The sequence below is a fragment of the Lonchura striata genome, chromosome 8 (assembly GCF_046129695.1).
Source record: "Lonchura striata isolate bLonStr1 chromosome 8, bLonStr1.mat, whole genome shotgun sequence".
Taxonomy (NCBI): domain Eukaryota; kingdom Metazoa; phylum Chordata; class Aves; order Passeriformes; family Estrildidae; genus Lonchura; species Lonchura striata.
In genome coordinates, this window is record NC_134610.1 from 6,932,742 (window position 1) to 6,954,056 (window position 21,315).

Genomic DNA, 21,315 nt, shown 5'->3' on the forward strand with positions numbered 1-21,315 from the left:
GCCACAGATGAACTAATTGCTAATGATACTAAATCCTGTAGTATATTACCATGTAATTTGGTTTTAATGTATGGATATATATCATATACATAACAAGAAAAATGTGTTCTGTAATAGTTTTTTGCATAGCAGTGAAGTAACCAGTTCTGCATCAAAATGGTGACCTGAAGTATTTTCTGGTGGTGATACCTGTGTTACTGGGATTTGATATTAACTTGCTATTCTGAGACCAGGGAATTATCCTCATGGTGTGAGCAAGAACAGAACATTAAGACCAAGGAAAGGTAGTGTGCCTCCACTGGTGTCCCAAACTGGTGTAAAACTGGGGTGAAAGCTCAGCACTAAATTAAGAGGATCTGTGCCTCAACAGAAGTTTCACATGTGAGTCAGAGTTGTGTGAATTTTTTTTTTTTAAACAGTTTACATCCTTGTTGCCCTTTATTGCAGCAAAGGTCACTGAAAATGTGGGCAAATTTTAAAGCATCTTGTGAAATTTTAGCTGTGTGACTTCAGTCTTAAGGGAGATAACGTGCCAAAAACCCAACTGGAAAATTATGATCTTGATGTTCAGATGCTGAACACAAAGTTGGTACTGTCAGCCCTGAAAAGGGAGATGGTTTGGAATGCACTGCTCTACGTGGAGAATTCAAGATTAACCTAATGATAATAATAATCCAAAGCAATATGACTGACTGCATTGTTCTCAGAGCTATAAAGTCACTTTTTATGTCTTTATTTCTGGTAAAATTCAGGAACATTGTAATAATTTCTCTGAGTTAATTTTAAATTACAGAAGTTTTGGAGAAAATACTATGATATGGACAAGTTTAATTTTAGAAATTAAACAGATTGGATACTTAAGTATCTACTTGCTAATTGTAAAGAACTATGAATAAAATCCTAAAAGCAGAGTCAGTAACTGTTGAATGATTCTGGATCAGTTATAGGAAGTTCATTTTATTTCTTGTTGCATTTGAGATACACTGGGTATATATCTGTCAGTTCTTAGTATGCACATAGCAAAAAAGTTTTCTTGGAAAAAATTTTGAATTCTTTGATGTAGAGATTATGTTGTCCTTAAAGTGAATCTTGAAAAATTTGCTTTCATGAAAATACTAGCAATTAGAAAAAAATATAAAAATCATGTGATTAAGAAATTATTTGAAATATTTTCCAAACATTTTGAACAGATATTCTTTTACTTACGTGGACACTTAGAAACCAGGAGTCTTTTGTATTGTTGTCATTTCATATGATGCTTTCAGGTGCAGGTCTGGCTATCCTCAGAAGGATTCAGAGAACCAGGAAGAGAATGACAGGTTTACTGCACATTAATGGCATTTCCACCTTGACTTCCCCATTCTGTAAGGGGCTTAAATGTCCATAGATTCTTGCTGGACTGCAGAGAGGTGCTCAGTTTACAGGGCAGGAGCTCATGGTTAGCTCAGTCAGGCATTTTCCAGTCACCCATTTGAATTCTCTTTTCTTCCCTGCTGAATGTAATTTTGTTGAAACCCTGTGAATGACAGTACTCTTGATCTGCACTGGCACAGGAGGGAGGACAATTAGAGCTCCTGACTTTCTGTATTTCTTAATATTGCTTCTGCCTTCCTTTCCTGCTTCTTGTTTGTGTTACCTCTTGCTGTGTAAAAATCAACAGTGGGTAGTGCTCCATCACAACACAGGCTTTCAGCACAAGCAGTGATTCTGTAATTCTCTTGAATGCCTCAAAACCTTGGGAAACACAAAAATATTGTATTTCTTCTTTTGGTTCCCTAGCTTGCTATGCTAAGGACTGTAGTTAACTTTGGCATAGCCTGTAAGGCAGGATAGGAATCACTAGGTAGATTAATTAGTTTAAAATAACTTGGATGAGTTTAATGAGAATTGTTTGTCTGGAATTTTGACTTTGGTAGTGTGTGTATTTCCTACATCCAACAGCACCCATGGTCCTGCTGGCCCAAAAGGCCCAAATTTGGTTTTCAGTGACTTTCTTCATGCCTTTCTTTCTAATTTTTTTCCATCTTTAAATGAGGAAGCCTGGAGAGCCCATGGAATTCAAAGGATAAGGGTCACCAGGGATTTATGCAATATGTTCACTTTTGCAAATTACTGTTTAGCACTGAATTGATATTTTTAGAGAACTTTAACTGTAGATTTCATTTCCTGTGGTTAGCAGCAAGTCCAGAAATTGTCATTATTAGGTAAACTTAAGGTTTTCCCTTTTCACTGCACTTTATATTTATGTTATAATTAAAAAGAAGCTTCCCCTGAAAAATGATATTCTGTGTCAGGAGAGTTGGCTAGACAATTAATTATACACTTACTATATAATTCTGTATTTTTATGAATTATACATCTCTTAACTGTGTGGAAAAGTTCATTTTCAAGCAACTGAGATATAATAATAATTCTCAGTGTTCAAAACACAATCCCTTATGTTTTTTGGTATTTGTGATGTAGAGCAGTGTTCTACAACAATGATCCATAGAATGGTGTATGTCTTGAAATTATTTATTTAATGAAGTAATGAATTTCAGGGCTGATGATAAGGTAGATGTAGAATTATTGCAACAGAAGGGATCTGTTTGTCCAAGAGGGCTGTAAAATGAATATGTGCAGTGAGAAGTGGAATGGATCTTTTTCTCCCACAGTTTTGAAGATTTTTACGTTACCTTTTGTGAGCATTAAAAAACATACGATGGGTCTCTGATTCTTGGAGAGAGGAGTAAATGAGTTTTCATGTAGAGTTTTCATGTCACTTCCAGAGGGGATTTGTCTCCCATGTAATCTCACCTTGGATTTGTAGAGATGCTTCATTTTTCCTTTGGAGGCAAATTTGGGTGTGGGAGTGGAAGCAATTTCTGCCAACACGGACGCCCCAGTCGCTTTGTCGAGCTGCGACCTCCATTCTCACTTGCCTGAAAATATTTTTAATTAAAGCTTTCTCATTTTGAAAATTTAGAGCTGTGCTGACATTTTCCACTTGCCTTGGAGCACATTTGGAAGGAAATCTTGCTGTTTCTCTCCTACACTTGTATCTCTAGAATGCTTTTTGGGTAAGATTCCTGTACTGTTTTGAGCCCACACCCTGCCCCCAGCCCTTTCCAGGATCTTTCATTGCCACTATCAAACCCCCAAAAATAGGGAAAGATCACAAAACCCAAAGAGACCAACTTTTATACAGGAGAGAGAGATGTGCCATTGATGTGTGGGAACATTACAGCTGCAAATTCCAGTTCTTTCTGTGTTCTTGTCCTATTTTTTATGTAGCTGGAATTTTTTTATTTAGCTGGGAATATTCTGTATGGGCCTGCTTCAGCATGACATGCTGCAGTTATTTCAGTTTCATATCATTGATCCCCAAGGAAATATTTTTCACCAGCCAGATCTTTGACTTTTTTCCCCCCCTCCCTCTTTTTCTTTTTTTTTCCTTTGTTCCAGCACTTGCTGAAAGTGTTAGATGAAGTAGGCCAGCTGCTCTTCTTTCTGGAGTGTTTGGAATTAAAATTTCTGATAATTTTAGCTCTTGTTCAATACACCTGAATTTAAAAGCTAATCAGTAATTGACATTTGGAAGAGAAAGTCTTCATTTTTGTTTACCCTTCAGGTTAATTTTAAATGAATATTTTTCAGATAATGTAATTTAAGATGGGTTTTTTTCCTACAATGATGAGTGTTGAACCTAAAATAGAATAATTTCTTGTTGGCTCAGAAATAATTTACTGAGGCTCCCTTTCCTCTAGCTATGAGATTCAGAATATTTCCCTTATTGTTACTTTCAGCATTTGTTCTGCAACCTGTGTTAGCCATAATAAGATAATTCCCAATAGGGGAAGGAATTACCATTCCTTTATTGATGTTTCAGAGAGCAATATCCACAGCCAATGCTGTCCCTGAGGATTTGATACACACACATTTCACTACAAATAAGAAGGAATAGTGATTTTGCATACTGTTGATGACATGTTTGGATTTCTAGGTAAATTTTAGTGATTTTTGACATTTTATTAATATATTGAGAAAGGAATCTGAAAATCCTTGAGTGTGGGTTTTGAGCATCGTTTTGTGTTTGCATTTGCTGCTGTTAGTACTTGCCAGCTTTGTGATAAAAAAAACCTTCATCATTTGCCCCTTTACCTTTGTCCTGTCAAGTACTAGATATTCTTGGGTAGTGCAAATATAATTTAGATGTGAATTATGTGCTTTATTTTGACCACTGTCACAAAGAATTTGCAGACTTGTTTCTTGAAGAAGGCTCAAAAAGCCCAACCCAACCACACTGAGAAAGACTGTTTTAATTTCACCTGGGGTTGTAAATCAATATCCATTTACTATTCAGTTACTGCTTGCATTTCCCTGGGTAATAGTATAACACATGTAATGTCAATGCAGTTTGGCATTTGTCCTCATTAGTATGGCAAAGGACACTTTTTTGCAAGAGTAAGCAAGCATCATGCAATATTTGTGACATTTCCTGCAGAACAAAGGAAAGATGTAATCAGTTTGGGTATGAAGGACGTGCACCCATCTCGTGTGGTGCCTCCAATGCTTTTATAAATGAAATCTCTTGAAAAATTAGGCCATATGTTATTTTATTGTATGTTATTGATTACAGCTGAAAAAGGAAGGTAGGGGTGACATGGTGTAGATTTGTGAGCTCTAATTGATTTATTAGTTTAATGGTTTAAAATAAACACATCATAAACATATATTCAACAACGTCAGCAGTTGGATTATAGGCCAGGAGCAACATAACAAATAACACTTAGTATTGCATACACATATGTCCTTATACAGGTTTCCCTATACATTTATAAACCTCATACATAATTTATTGCTTGCCATTTCAAATCAGAGTATCATATACATTAATTATACATTAGAATCTTGCTTTATAATGGTTATTTCTATGTATGGCTTGGAGTTTGGCCTAAAATACATGTGCTTCTTGCAGGTTGTTGAGAATGTTGTGGATACTTGAATTGAAGAGTAAGCCAGGGTTAGGGCAAATGAACAGCTACACATCATTCTTTTCTTAGGTGAAAAGCCTAGTTTCCAGATTTTACCAGAAAGAGATTTTTCCAGATTTTATAAGAAAGAAAAGCTGGTGGCTGCTCCCCACTTGGTGGGTGATATGGAATGCATTGCTGGTCTCGGCTCCCTGCTCATTGGAAAAATCAGTCTCGCTCCTCTGAGGGTGGACAAATATAATTTTAATTTATGTTTCATAACGTTGGTGTTTAAACAGTGTGGATGAATTCTGGGAGAACGGGAAGCATGACTGAACTAATAGTTAAGCAGACCCTTTGCAGGAGTCACCTAAGAGAGTTTTCTGCAGCTCCCAGTCCCTCAGCTCCAATCCCCCGTGCCTTGCCATGGCATCCAGCACACCCTGTCTTTGTTATCTGTTTCTTGAAAAAGCATTCTGTGCTGTGGGATTGCTTTGTCACACCAAAGACAAGTTTAAACATTCATGAGATTTTTTTTTTTTTTTTTGCACTAATAATAGATCTTTGTATCTCCATGTGAAGAGACTGTCTCCTGCCTGAGTCAAGACTGGGCTGTTGGTTTGTTTTCTAACAGTGAAGTGCAATTAAAACTCATCCCTTTTGAAGCTTGCTAGTGAGAGAGACCCTCTGGCTTCCCAGGAGCTGCCTTTAGACTGATTATATAAACTATTTATTAAGAGAAAATGTGATAGAGATTTCGACTTTTTTTTTTTTTTCTTTTTTTAAGTGTTTGTATTAGAAACATCTCTGTTGTTGCTCTCTATATAGTAACATAATCCTTCAGGGGAAGAAGAGGGAGTCCTTTTTGACTGAGTAACTGCTCTGCTGAGAGGCTTTTAGTGATCCCAGTGTGCCCAGATGACTTGGCAGCTGCTGGGGGAGCTGGAGGAGGCTGGAAGGCTGTGGGAAGTGTGACTGTAGGGATGGGGAGCAGGGTGGGAGCAGAGCCTGGCAGGTGCTGGGGGAATGGTCACCAAGCACCAGGACTGAAGAAGGGTCATTGCTGGGTTCCAGGAGACAGATGGTGAGTTGCAGAGATGGGCAAAATTAATATTTAACAAAACAAACTCAGCTCAGTTTGGGCCAGCCATGACTTTGCTCCTGCCAACACCATCTGTAGCATTCCAGAAACACATCCCTACCTCCTCAGCCAAGAGGAGCCAGGCTCAGCAGAGGAGAGGCAAAACACTGTGAGACACCAGCTTCTCTGGAAAGGGAAAAAATGGCATGAAAAAGGCAGTACCAGTAATTCCCAGCTCCTGCAGGAGTGTGGAGGAGCTTTTGGCTGGTTTAGGGAGAGTGGAGAGTGGAAGAAGGTCTGCAGCTGTTGGAGGGGGAGAAGCAGCTTGTTCTGGGATTTTGCAGTAGGATGAGTGACCAGGAAAGGATGGAGCTTCCAGTGAAAGCTACCAGTGAATATCTTTTAACTCCACGCTGTATGGTGCATGAGAACATTTTTATATCCCAGAAGTGGAAGGACTGTAACTAAAGGAGAGGGCGGAGAGAGGAGCTGGTAGAAATAATACATGAAATCAGGGCAAAGTTTTAGGGTCAGAATTAGAAATATGCATTCTAGGGAAAGATTAGGAACACAAATTATCTGCAATTTTGTTACTAAGCTAGGAATAATTGGGTTAACATATTTCTACCTAATAAGCCAAGCGCTGAAGAATCCATTGGAGTTTTTTTATTTTTTTACATTCTACAATAGATTCAGGAAGAGATCCAAGTTGCAACATAGAAACCAACAAACTTTTTCTTAAGCCATAAGAGTACTGCTGCTTTTGGTGAAATCCTTGAAAGCAGGGACAGAACTGTTGTGACAATTTTGCAACCCACTCTTCTCAACTGCACAGCTGGGGACAATGCATTTGGATAAAGTGGAGGAAAGCTGCCTGCTGACTTCTATTATTCCTTTCTTAGGAATGGTAAAAGAGAAAAAGATTTTATTCCTAGGAAAGCTTTCTTCTGGGAAAGAAAACATAAAACCACAGTATAAAATCTAACATAAATTAAATCTTAAGTAGGAACAGTGTAGCTATTAAAGTGCTGTGTAATGAGAAGGTAACCCAGGATGGGCACCTTGCTTTATGTACAGTGCTGGTCTATACATGAAGCCATCTAATCAGATATAGGTGTCCTTTAATGAAGGTCTCATGTGCAGTGTAGTAGCAGTGAGGGAATATGATGAAAAGAAATGGAAAAGGAAGGCGCTTTATTTACCACACTGGGAAGCCTTTATCGTATGGAAATGATCAGAATTTAAATTTTTATCATCTGTCACAATTTGCTGCTGCTTTAATTAAAATAACACCAAGGACACGTGGGGTGAGCCTGGCTGGATGTGCTCCGTGCTCCTAATGACTGTCAGATGGGAAGGCAAGGGGTACCGAGAGGGCAGGGCTGCGGGAAGATCCGGAGGGAGATGGTGCCAGATGGCTCGGCTTATTTTATTAATTTAGATCTCCATTACGGCTTTTCTTCCCTTCATCTCTCCGAAGGACGAGTTCGTTTGATGGGAATCATTTCACAGCCGCCGGGTGACGCGTTTAACTCTCCGGTGCCCGCAGCGCGTTTGTCACGCGTTTGTCACAGAGGTGTCCCACACCTCTGCTCCAGCCCACAGCAGCCCTCCCTCGGCTAATTCATTGAATCCTGCTGTCCCAAACCACTTCCAGCTGCTTGGCAGCAAAACAGTGCCAAAGTAACGTCGTGAGCTGTTTCTCTTCTCTTTCACCCTCGCCTGCTCAGGGAGCAGCCCGGCTGTCCGTGCGGCTGAGCATCCCCGCTTTGGGCTGCGCTGGTGCACCCGCAAAACCTTCTTGGCAGCAGCAAATAGCCTCACTCTTCTTCTTCCAGCTCCGGGGCGGCTGGACACCCAAAAAGAGCAGAGAAGTACTGAAAAAAGAGAGTTTGAAAGGCTTTTTTTCCCTCTTGGGTTTGGTGCTCGCAGCCGCGCTCGGTTCGTGCGGGATCTGCCGCCTCCCGGTGGCTCCTGCGAGGAGCTGCGGCACAGAGCTGCTGCTTTGGGTTCGGAGATTTGGGGTGTGCTTTAGGGATCTTGGGGGTTCTTTAGGGATTTTGGGAATTGTTCAGGAGTAAAACTGGGAATATCGCCTTCCAAAAAGATGTTTGGCACAGCCGAAAGCGTCTGCATTCAGAGCAGGGTTTTTTAATTTCTTCCCTTTCTTGCATCCACGGTGATAACAAAGGAGCTTCGATTTGTTTGGTCTTTTGCTTTATCAGTGGTTATTGGATTAGTATCGAGAACAAAATGAGTTTTGTTGTGACACTATAGTCTTATGTGATTCAGTGGGGAGAAAAAAAAAAGTCAATCTTAAAAACAGTTTCTTTATCCTGAATATGTATCCTCTATAAAAAAAGCCTGTTCAGCAACTGGAGCCTTACACTTACCCTGTATATTAAATATTTGGTAAAATATTAGATGAGATTAGATTAACACATCAGAACTTGTTAAGCTATCAAAATGAAGTCTTTGGGCACTGAAAACACACATTTTTGAGAAAGATATATCAAAATTAGAGGCATAGTTTTGACAAGGATCTCGAAGTTTGAGTGTTTTTTGCAAAGCTTGTCCAGACTTTTGAAGCTTTGTTGGCATTTCAGACCTTCTGAGAGCTCTCAAATTTCCTTGTTAGATTGACAGCAACCAAATATTGCCACTATTTCCTTAGTCCTTCCCTAGCACTCGGAAATTGCCTGGATATTTTTCAGCTGTTCTGTTAAAATAACTTTATGAATGCTTTTTATCCTACCTTTACCCAGTACTTGACTTCAGTGTTCTCTTTGCTTCTATTTTACTCTCTTTCCCTCAGTACATTTTGTCTTAATATTGTTAATATTGTACCAGGTCTAGAGAGAATGAGCTCATGATGTGAGTGAAGTAGAATTTCAAAATCATATGACATACAGAATTGTAAAAAAAAAATTGAATTATTTATTTAGGGATATGAGTACATTATACCAGTACTCTAATTCCCAGTATCTTCCTAAGCAGCTTTCAAACCCATTTTTTGATTTCTTTGGATTTCAAATTGCTGCTAAAATAATGAAAATGGATGGAGCTGCTGATGAATCATCATGACAATGTTTGGTATCAACGGGGACTTTCACCAGAGTGTTTTCATCTGGAACAGGGTCCCAGTGGCACTGGCCCACTTAGACCTGCAGATACAAATTAAAAAAGAATTTTTGCTATGTCCTTTACTTGCATTGGTGTTGCAACAGCTTGAATTAAAGCTTCTATCAAGAGTAATAAATGAATCTAACTCAAAGCTCTGTGGTTAGGTGGCAGGCAGGCTGAGCTGTGGGTTTTTCTGCAGCCCATGGGCTGAGGTACCTCAGGGGGAAGAAGGCACAGGGACCCCCTTTAGGCACCTTATTGCAGCATGTCAGCACCCAGCAGTGTCCTCCCTGCCCAACCAAACACAAACCTGTCAGCAGGAAGGGCTGGGGCCTCCTGATGGCCTTTAGAGAATGGTGTTAAACAGTAATAACTAACTCTTTGCCCTGCACTGACACACAGCTCTCTCCTGAGGGAGCCTGGGGAACTCATGTTTCACGTGCAAATTAAGCAATGGGAATACTTCTGTGAAATGGAAGTCCAATGAAAAATTTGTTTTCTATGAAAAAGCTAAACCTTACTTTGCACATCGGCATCAGAAGTTTTATGGATGTAGTTTGAACCAGACTTTTGAAAAAGGAAATGAAACAAAATCAAAGCAAGCCCAGAATCAGAAACAACATTAAACAGTTATTTCTTACACCAAGAATCGATATTGGTCTGGTAAGTGGGATTCTATTTTCAAGCCTTCCTCCTGCCTGTGGAGACTTCATTACTGCTGGCATTAGGCACAGGATGACCTGGCAGTCTGCACTCAGCCCAACAGGTAAATATAATCTCCTGACTCTGAGGAGGCTGGGTCAATTCACAGTTTGTTGATTGGAGCTGTCATTAATTATGGCTGCAAAAGCAATTGCAGGTGACAATACAAGCAAAATCAGCACCAGCTGTTGAGGCAGTCATAAGGTAGGAAATCTTGATCTCAGGTTGTGTTTCTCAGTAGCACAAATAATTGCACAGTAATCAGTACTATTTTCATTTATTAGGTGGGACATGACCAGAAGACATACTAATGTCTGACATCTCTTTTTTTTTTCCCCCAGGATGATTTTCTGTATAGTGTCTCTGTTCTAAGTGGGATCCTTTGTACAGTCTTGGCAGTAATCAAATTTATGCTGGGAAAGGTCCTTACAAGCAGAGCACTGATAACCGATGGTGAGTGTGACATTGATCCTGCTGCTTTTAGAGACTTCCAGGGACCCCTTCATGATGACAGCTGTGAGAGAGCATTGAAGTAAGGCAGCCACTGAGAAATGGGAGAAAACCCAAACCCTAGAACAGGCTGTGGTACTACTGGTCTCTAGCACAGAAAGCTCCGCTGAAATGGAATGCCTGGTGGAAGCCAAACAGTGAATGTGTGGCTAGTAAGCAATAATAGAGTTGGAGGTACAGCAGATAATGGATTAGAGGTGTATTAGTCAGCAGGGGGATATGACACCAATTTAGAGAGCTTTGGTTAAGTCACCTCCATCCTCCCTGCCGGTGCCTGGAAAGCTCAAATGAAGCAAAGTCTGCTGCAGAAAATTGCCTGCCTTGAGCAGGGATCACCAGCAGCACCCACAGTGCTGGTGGGCATCCTTTTGGTGTCATTTGTCAGCACAGGGAGCAGAGCTGCTGGGGCAGGGCAGATGTGAGCTGCCCTGCCCTGCACTCCTCTGGCCCTGCTGGGGCTTGGCACAGGGTGGATCTCCACGGCATCCTTGGAGCCCCTCACTGCCACCACTGCATCAGCCCAGCACCTGACTGCTTCTGGTGATAAGGGAGGTTTGAAATCATGCTTTAAAAGTAGGTTCAGATATTCCTCTTACTGACAGGGCTCAAGCTCCTGAATCCTCAGAAATGCCAGGGATCTGCCCTTCAAATGGGTGAGGCCACAGTGATTGCAGAAGTTTCACAGCTCCCTGCAGATCTCTCCCAGTTTTATCTGCCAGGGAAGTTTGAAATACTCAGTAAACAGACACTGTAGGGGTTCATGACTCATGGGTTGTGCTGCCTAAATTATTTTACTCTTTGCTACAGATTTCACTTTAAGGAAATTCAATTTTCAGTTTACTCTAGAGATACATAAATTTTGCTTTAATTTAAGCAAATTAAACATATTTTTTTTCTGGATGATGTGTGATAGCACGTATTATGAGTATCTCTATCATCCCACTTATATAAATTCTTCATGAGTAATTTATATTTTAAATCTGAAAGAAGCAAAAAAGGCATCAGAATAGCAGTGAGGGGGTTACAACTAAGATATTGCCTCCCTGCATTTGGGATTATCTCCCAACAGACTTCCAGCTCAGAGATCTTACTCTTTCCAATGGGCTCTGCCACTCTAGACATTTTAAAACAAAAATAGCTCCAACCTGCAAAAAGGATTCTGGAAAGGATGCTGGGAACTGCAGCCCAGTGAGTCTGACTTCCTTCACTGCCAGGGTGGAAGTGGGACACGTTGGCCATTTCAGAGCTGTGCCTAGGCAGGCAAATGAGGAACCCTCCCTTTAAAAAAATTTAGCTTAGTTTTGAAACAAAGCAGTTTATTCAGCCAAAATATTAACTGAAAATAACTCCAGCTCTGAATTGTTCTCCTGTATGACAGAGAAATCTCTTTTCCCATAATTACATCCTCATGCTAATGATACTGCTTCTGAGCTGCTCATTCTTTGATTAAAAAAATTAGGGAAAAAAGTATACAATTACCTCAACCTGGTTTTTATATCTCTTCTCCCCTTTAAAATTACTTTAGAAAATGTAGGAGGCTGATCTTAACATGTGTGGTTAAATATCTGCTTTCACAGGGTATATTTACATATGTACTTGATTTATTAACGATCAGGAAGAGACAATGTGATTCAGCAGCTGAGACAGATTTAGCAGTCCCTTGCATATCTTTTTTTAGTGTTTTCTGTTTCCTGCTAATTTACCTCCTGTGATCCCTGGCTCCAGATCAACAAACTGTTTTGAATAAAAGGAGCATGAATTTTTCTTCCTAAAAAATAGGCTTATTTTCAGAACAGCAAATTCTCTTTTAATTTTTTTTGAATGATTTTGTTTTAGAGTAGGGCTTAACAGCAATATCTCTTTAAATCCTAGATGTACGAATCCTAATGAGACAAAATGTCAGTTGTACTGTTTGTTTATAGCAAAAGCTCTTGGTCTTTTGGGTAATAAAAATAGTAATTTCCTGCCTTGAATTTTGTGACATCCCAGAGGACAATTCTGTGACAGTCAGTGATGTCAGCCAACTTTCCTGCAGGTTTTAGTTACCTGTTTCCTATCCAGATTTAGCCACCTGTTTTTTCCTCTGCTGGCCTTACACTCAGAACAGTGTCTGGATTAATACCTGCAGCCATTACATGATTTCCTGCCACATCAGCAAAGAAAGGTTTGCCTGAATGAGAGTCAGGAAGGGAAAACAATTTCCTTTGCAAGTAGCTTTTAAATTATTTGGAACCATCAGCCAAAAATGGCATGAAAATGTTTTATTATTTTGTGTGAATCCATCGTGCTGATGGATTCTGTATTAAGCTGGAGCAGGGGAAGTAACACTGGTTTAAAAATTCTAATTATTAATTTATATTTTATATTTGTTATATCTATAGACACAATATACACCATTTCAGCATGTGTTAGCAGTATAAATGAGTAAATAGACAAAGACTGGATGTGAGAAGGGTGGATCAAAGGACAGGCTCAGGAAAAGTGTCAGGTGTATCATTGTTGGCAGTCATGGGGAATTGCAAAAACCTGCCTAACTCCTGTAAACAGCAGCTGGCTAGAGCTGATTCACCAAGCAATAAAGAATATTTCAAGTCTAATATTTCATTTGTTATCGAGGTTAAATAGTGTATGGATCTACCAAATTAATGAATTCTCAGACTTTTTTTTTTTGTGTGTAAAACAATAGGGGTAACTTTTGGGTTATTGTGGAAAAAAATCAAAAAAAAGAATTTGGAGTTGAAAAACAGAACACAAGGAATGACTTATAAAACCCCAAATCAATAATCAATCAAACGGGAGTTGAATGGAAAAGGGCATTAATTTTTCTATTGGAGAAAAAAAGAACAAGTTAAAAAAAAAAAAGGAATCTAAAAGGATGTACATTAGAATTGTAAATAGTAGATAAGAAGCTACTGTGGTCTATCTAAAGCATAAATAGAAAATATTACTAGGATTATCCTGTATGTCATCAGCAATGTCTATAGCTCTAAGCAATGGTGCCAAGTATGTAAATAAATATATGGAATGGGATAAAAACTCCAAGAGAGGGCCTTTGACAGGTCACTGTGCAAAACCATTTTCTTTCCATGAGCTCCTGGTGTTCATCCTTTAATTATTTCTTTTCTCCCCTTCTAGGTTTCAACTCTCTTGTGGGTGGAATAATGGGATTTTCCATCCTTCTTAGTGCAGAAGTGTTTAAACACAATTCTTCTGTCTGGTACCTGGATGGCAGTATAGGAGTGTTAATTGGACTTACAATATCTGCCTATGGAATCAAGTGAGTATCTCCTGGGAGCAGGCAGGGCCCTGTGTCCAGTAGATGAGCTGGCCCTGAGACATAGGAGGTCACACCTATAATAGTTTAGGTAATTCCAGGGAAATCAGTCCCTGGAATTTATTAGACAATGCTGGAGCAGAGTGTGTGGAAAGGGTTATAAAGGCCTGTGTCCTCCACATCAGCTGGAAAGCAACCAGGACTTAAAAAGAAATTGGAATACTTTTAGATTCTTGTATACTTGAAATAAAATATCTCCAAAATAACTACAAATTATGGATAAAATCAGTCCTCCTTGCATTTATGGCACATTTCTGAGCTCTGCTTTGCCTTTGGATTAAAGGAAAGGTGCTCAAGTTTTTAAGAGAGATCTTGCTATTGATTTCCATCCCAGCCCCACCTTTGGCAACTTCTGAAGGTTCCTGCTCATGTTTCAGATGCTGTTTCTCTTGAATATTAAGATGCTTTCTTGATTCACACCAGAAACAGAATAAAAAACAAAACAGAGCTCTGCCATGCACTTCTGCCACAAATTTTTGACTTTATCCATTATGGCTTATATGCCACAAGAGAAAGTGGAAGATGGAGCATCTTAGTTGGAATTATGCCAGTTGAGAAGCAGCCCTTGGCCAGGCTGCAGTCAGCTCTCAGCTGGAAGCTGTGTGGGTTTGGCTTTTGTTTTTTTTTCAACTTGGAAAATTCAATTAACATTTTAATGGGAAGTACCGCTCTTAAATAGGTGGGTATAATCACAATTTCCACTGTAAAACTAACAGTTCTGGAAAACTCTAAAGGCTGTTACGCCACCTGAGCTCTTTTTTATTCATAAATATTTAAATATTCAGTTCTGGGGGTGTCCTGTGCATGATCCTTTGTTCTCTCCCTGCAGGCTGCTCATTGATATGGTGCCCAGGGTGAGGCAAACACGCCACTATGAGATGTTCGAGTGAGGCTGCTGCCCTCTCCCTGCAAGGACTGTAAAACCACAGCATCCTACGTCTTGGCAAGTGGTGCCACTGGTATTTTCCTGAATATGCAGTTTGTTTCCCCGTGGTCTGTTTCTGTTGAAGTTTGTTTGAATGGGAAATCTCTCTGTAAATTTGGCATATTGTGCACACTGCTTGCGATTCAGCCAAACAGCAGCGTTTTGGTTTTTTCTTTTCTTATTTATTTCCAGTATGCTATTGATTCCTGTGACAATAACATGCAGTTTGCAGCTTGAACCAGCTGCCATGTTGTATATTCCAGAGTGAAAGTGTTCTCAATGGTGTGGTAAGCCTGTGGGTAAAGAAGTGCCAGTTTCACATTTGAGTTTTGGATTTTTTTTCCCCCTGGCCTGTATTTTCCCAAACACATGCTGTAAGAGGAGTACATCCTTGCTAACCTCTTCGACTAAGAGTATCTTACAGAGTCTGGACACACCAGGAGCTGTGTTGCTTAAAACACTCAAGTACTACTACTTCCACCCTCTTGTTGAAATAGACACCCTGAAAGAGCAGGTACTGCCCTTTCTGTGATCAGAGAGATACTGCATTTTAACCCCAAATTAACTGAAACGATACCTCTTCAATTTCAATTCTATTTTTCCTAATGAGACACTGTTCATAGCTTTGCATGGACCAAACAAGCACACACAGTATTACTGTACAGACCAAAACCAAAATAGTCATGCAGGGAAGAGGAGCTGCTCAAGGAATGGGATTTTCATCTCCCATTTTACCATGTGCAGCTGTACCAGCGTGTGTGACGTTGTGGTTGCTCTGTAGTCTGACAACGGCACAGCAGCAGCTCAATCTCGTGGCGAGATACAGATCTATTTATTAGATTTAGATTGTCCTGTAAAGTGTTGCTCACTTTCCACCACACATCTTATATATTACTTAATAGCAGGTTAAATGATCGAAGAATCTTGATGTATAATCAATAAAACTGGTATCTATTTTATACGGTATCTGTAAGTAACATTTGAAAACTATTTCCAGAATGTATGATAGAACAAAGTCTTCCTGTATAGCGGCCTATTAAACTGGATTCTCTGGCTATAACCATTTTCTCTTTATTTGATGTATTCCAGGTCCTGTTTTCACAACAGAGAATCAGTATTATTGCTTCTATTTATCACAGGTGAATAAAAAATAGGACAGACCACTGTAGAGTTTGAAATAAGGCCATGGTAAGTAGGTGAGCAGCTAGAAATGCCCATTTCTAGTACATAACAAGAGACTGGATGAGAGTGGATGTACAATTATACTGATCAGTGAGGGATGTACAGTGGAGACACTATTGTTTTCCCATGTGTGATGTTAAAACTGCATTTCCCATCATCTGGGACTTGACCAGGTATAGTAAAAGCCCACTCCCACTGATATGTGTTGGAAGAGACCCCCCAGTGGTTTCCCTGACCTGGCAGTACCCATATGAGAGTGACAGCATTGGAAAGAGAACATGCCTTGATACAGGATTCCTTATGGCAAAATGAAATTTGCCCTGCTGCTATAGTTTGTTTCATGTATTTTGGATGAATTAAGTTTGTATAAGTATTTGTATGCTAAGTGGTGCTATCAGTGCTGATGCTGCTTGTGCCTTGCTGCCACAGGATGATGTCACTCAGCTGTAAGGTGACAAAGGAGCTACTTCAGAAGAGCATTCAGCAAGGACTCCAGAAGGACTGGAAAGTGTAGGACTGCTCACTGTACTCAGCACAGGTGGATTTTTAAATATCAAATGCCACCCCAAGACCCTGTCTTCCTGCACAAGACCTTAATGTGTTCTTATACTTTTGCTTTTCCCGTTATGTTTCTTCTCTCAGCACCAGTTCCATGAAGGGAGCTGTGAGCTGGTATTTCCTCACTGATTAACAGTGTTAGGCATTTTCAGCCTCAGAATCACAGAGCCAGGATGCAAACCTAGCAGTATTAGACATTTCATGGGTTTATTAGTTTTCTTGATACTGTTTACCCTTTTTCACCTCCCTGAGGGCTTTATTCCCACTCAGTCCCACTGCTAATTTTGAGAATGACACTTGAGAACTGCAGAAGTGCTGCTCCCCAGGGCCATGCAGTCTAGCAGCCTGTTTGTAGCCCACTCCTGCAGAAAACTGAGAAGTGACATGCTGGTGGCTGAACTCCTGATATAACTTTTGCCACACCAAAGTCCTAAACCACTGGAAGCATACAGGACACTCAAACCAGCACCCAGCTGAAACATTAAATAGTTCTGTTAGAATGCTGAGTGTAAACAGGAGCAGAGATGTGCTGCTCTTGCACACAGGAAGGTTAAACATTCAGTTAATGAAGTTTCACACTTCTGGAACTCTGGAATGCTCTGAGGATGTTTCTAAGTACAGACACCTGAAAAGGGAAAGTGGTTAAACAAGTTAATCATACTCTTATCAGATTAATTTAAAGCAGTTGCAGAGAGTTTTCAATTACCACAGGTGCTTCAAAGCATTGCTGGTATTAGCAGGTAAATGCAAGAAAATAACAGAAATACTTGTGATACTTAATAAAGTCCAGGAAAATATGAATCTCAGAAATGGTGATAAAGCCGGCTGGCATCAAGGATACTCTGTGTGGTATGTGACAATAACAGAGAAAATAACTGCTCATCCATCTCCTGTGACACTGCTCGAGCCAGCCACCCTCAGAGGGAACAGTTTCTATATGAGTTTTCTTTATTAAATGTCAGTGCCAGTTGATTTTTTCCAACTATGAGATGGCAAGTGTGCTTCCAGCTAGGCTAAGGGAAGGTGGACGTTTCAAAAGCTTCAACAGCTCAAAAGCACTCGGACTAATCACCTGAACCTTGGCACTGGCCAGCATAATAACCTGCCTAGTGATCACAGCAGCCCTCAGCACTGCCAAGGGTTCTTTGTTGTGCACGGGGAAGGAGCTCAGTGCTCACACAAGGAACAGCACTGGCCAGAATGAGGCTGCAAACTGACACTTGTTAAAGTCTGGCCAAGCTCAGAATTGCAAATTAATCCCTGAAAGTGACTGTGACACTGAGCAGATGCTTTGAATCTGGCCATATTGTTCAGCAGAGAAGGGAGCTCAAAACCTCTGTCAGGATTACACCAGCTGCTATCTTGAATCCCCAGCCATGATGCACACACACCAGGTAGGCATAGGAAATTATAATGTTCACTTATAGCTAAAAGTCAGATTTTTTTTAAATTTTGATTGTCATTTTAAAAAATCACCAGAATAACATCTGCTGCTGATTTATTCCATTTTACTTCTTGCTATAATAGGCAGACCATAAATAAGCATCAGCTAACCATGGTGGAAAATGAGCCTCAAAAGAAACTCCCTGATGATGTTCCAGGAATGTACCTGAAGCAGAGATCCCAGACAAGAAGCTCCTCAGATGTGGGCAAATTCAGCTGTAGGTATGCCTGCAGCTGGGAATGTACCATGAAGGTGCTCACCCTGCTAATACCACGTTCATTTATGCAATCCCAGCTGCTTGGGAAAAAGTGAAGGCATTTCTGGCATTCTTTTTTGTGGGCCAGCTCATGGAGATACTATGCCACGGGACAAGGATTAATAGAATAGTTTAGGGTGGAAGTGATCTTTAAAGGTCATCCAGCCCAAGGTCATCCAGTCCGTCTATTAAGCCTTAATACCATGCAGACCAAGAATGTTTGTTCCCAACCTGACAAGGCATTTTTCCTTGGCAGTCAGATAAAGAGCTTAAGGAAGCTCCTTGAACAGAGTTTATCCCTGGAATTCACAGACTTGTGTAGATGCTTCACACAGTTTTGCTGTGCTGGCAGTGATTTCTCACCTCTCTGCCTGTGTTGGGTGTGCTGCCACCGAGAGGAGCTGTGACAGAGCCATTCCTGTGCCTCTGGCTGTTTATCCAGGACCAGGAGCTGCACAGGAGTAGCACACAAAAACACATTCCTGTGGCCTGGCATGTGAGGCCAGGTTATGCAATGTGAGAGCATAATTAATGCAAGCAACAGACCAGCCAGGGATGCTTCCCTCTCCTGTTCCCCCGAGAATGGGAGCTGCAGTTTTCCTTTCAGCCAGGGGATTGGTATTGGAGATAGCACTGAACAGTTCCTGCTTTTTCCTTGTTCAGTGAGATCAGCTGCCCCATAGTGGGCACAGCTGCCCCCAAGCCTCCAGCCCACTCACCTGGAGCTGCAGGAGAAGGGGACCTGAGGTTCAGGTCCTGCAGGGGCTGACACCAGCACCACCACTCAGCTGCAGGCAGACCCAAAGTACATTTTCTCCCAAGTTAGTTTGGCAAGTAACTGGGAAATGTCCCATTTTGTCAGCTCCCACTGCTGGCACCAATCCCAGCAGCCTTCTGAACTCATCTCATGCAGACACAGGCTGCAGGATTATTGTCACCTCTCACCTCACCACAGAGCAAGGAGTGGAGGCTCCTCTCAAACAGACCAAGTGACAACACCAAACTCCTCTTACTGGGCAGATCCATTGGGCAGAACCCAAGCAGAGCTCAGGCTGATCACACCAGCTACACCCTCCTATGGAGGTGAGGAAATTAAAGCCAGGAAGGGTCTCTAGGGATTTGGCAGCTTCCCATTCCACCATCCCCTGTACTTAAATGGAAGCACCAGCTCTTACCTCCTGAGCCACCAAAGGCTCTCACCTCAGAACATTTTCTTTGAAATTGTTATTCTTTCAGCATTTTTGTGCAGCACTGGTTTGCTTTGATGTGTCTCTCCTCACAAAGGTGCAGGAAGCAGATGTCTTCAGCCAGGCAGTGCTTCCCTGAGGTCCTGCAGGAGCAAGGACCCCTGAGCCAAGGCTCCCAGCAAAGCAGGACACGCATTGAGACCGAACAGCTGGAGTCTGTTCTCTGCAAACTGTCCCCAGGTTTTTTTGCTACAAAGATTTACCACCTAGATTTCAGCTAAATGCAATCTCCACTGCCAATAAAATAAAATAACAAATCCTGACAAGCATGAACACAAATACAGAGGAGTGTGAGGCAGCAAAGTGGGTGCTCCAGCTCTTGCACGCTGAGGGGAAGTGTTTTGAGAGAAGCACAAAGTCCCAGCAAAACGTTTCCATCTGTGGACTCTCTACCAGCTGGAGTTTGACTAAACCCAGTCTAAGCATGTGAGAGTTGAAGTATCCAGTATTTAAGCTCCCCCAAAGGAGCTTTCCAATACAGCTGCATGGTGTATTTTTTATTCCAAGTTCCAATTTTCAGATATTTTTTTTCCATTATGTGACTGCAACACAGCCCACATCTAACTCTAGCTGCTCACCATTTTACAGATGTCTCTTCAGCTTTTTAGATGTCAAAGCTGAACAACAATTAAGAGAATGAAACAGGAAGGAAAACATTTCCAAAAATAACCAGAACAAGAGCTTGAATGAGCAGTGTCCTCCACTAATTCATTTTGATGGTAGGAAACATTTGGAAATTGTTGTATGTTGAATAGCAACACAGAACCAACAACATTTTCACCCAATTTAGTTCAAGGGGAAGTATGCCAAGGACCATAAAAAGGGGCAAGTGGTGAAGGATATTCACATGCTTTTCCTCACTGAAACAGCCATAAAGGCTCTTGCAGCAGCACTGCACAGTGGAAAAACCACCCTCTGCAACCACAATGCACAGAACTCCCCAGTGAAGAGACTGGCCAAGTGGATATCCAAACCCACTGCACAAACCTCTGCCAGCCTGCAGGAATCTGTTTGGCATCTTCATTTATACTCTTGCTTAGCAGGGGTGTGTCATTAATTGGGAGAGGGGCAATACAAGGCATCTCAAGCTGATAGTTACTGACTCCTGTACTCTTCTGATTCTACAGTACTCAGTTATGTGTGGCCACATTAAAAACAAAAAACAAAATCTCAACAAACTTAGAAGAAGGTAATGCTGGAAAAAACCCCAAAAAAACCCCAAAAAACAAAACTAGTTGTTGCTTCTCTCCAGTGTAGTTGTGTTGGTTTTTTTTAAATACATAGCAACTGTGTTACAAATGGACATTTTTTTAACAGATAAAGAGCTGTCTTTTAAATTTTACTATTATTTTTTCCACTGCATCCTGCTCCTGCATTAATTGCTCTATTACTCTTGGATGCCTCCACCAAAACCTCCTCATATTCCCAGCAGCTGACAACAGAGAGCCCTTCCCTCACTCTTGGCTGGGCTAAAAAAACCCGAGGTGGGCAGAAAAGGCTTGTCAGCAGGATGGGTGCCACTGAAACACCCTGACAGCTCCCCTGGAGAAGTTTCACTCTGGACATTTGTATTTGTTCAGAGCTGCCAAGGTGATTTCATGTGGCAGCTCTCGAGTGCACTGACTGCACACCCCAATCCCATGTGGGCCAAATCTTCACGCCTGAGCCCTTGTTCCTCATGCAAATATTTCATAAGCTCCCCAGGGCTCTGCATGTTAAATTGGATCCTGCAGGAGAACACTCTGGAAAGCTGCTGTTTTACCACAGTGTAGCTCCATCTTTCAACTCCACAGTGCATTGTGCCAGTAGGTGTTGCAGGCCTGAGAGCCACTGCAATTCCAGTCTCACTTTCCCTTTCTCCCAAATTTACAGTGTGCTGTAACTGAGTGTGCTGTACATTTATAGGAAAGCAGTAATTCCTAACTACTGCTGTGACAAAACTGCCTCCTGAAAGGAGACTTGATGTAACCCATTATCCAACCCAGGTTTAAAACAAAACAA

The 21,315-nt window shown here is 41.0% G+C and overlaps 1 protein-coding gene across 2 annotated transcripts in view; it reads left to right on the plus strand.

Annotated features, from left to right (window-relative positions):
* TMEM163 (transmembrane protein 163) overlaps window positions 1-15,687 on the plus strand; it is an 85,231-nt gene extending 69,544 nt beyond the window's left edge. For both annotated transcript variants that reach the window (XM_021548733.3, XM_021548735.2), the window contains 3 exons: window positions 10,200-10,311; window positions 13,504-13,645; window positions 14,532-15,687. In XM_021548733.3, coding sequence (XP_021404408.1) covers window positions 10,200-10,311; window positions 13,504-13,645; window positions 14,532-14,592 — 315 coding nt within the window. In that variant the 3' untranslated portion in view covers window positions 14,593-15,687. The remainder of the gene's footprint in view (window positions 1-10,199; window positions 10,312-13,503; window positions 13,646-14,531) is intronic.
* Window positions 15,688-21,315: the final 5,628 nt, after the last annotated feature.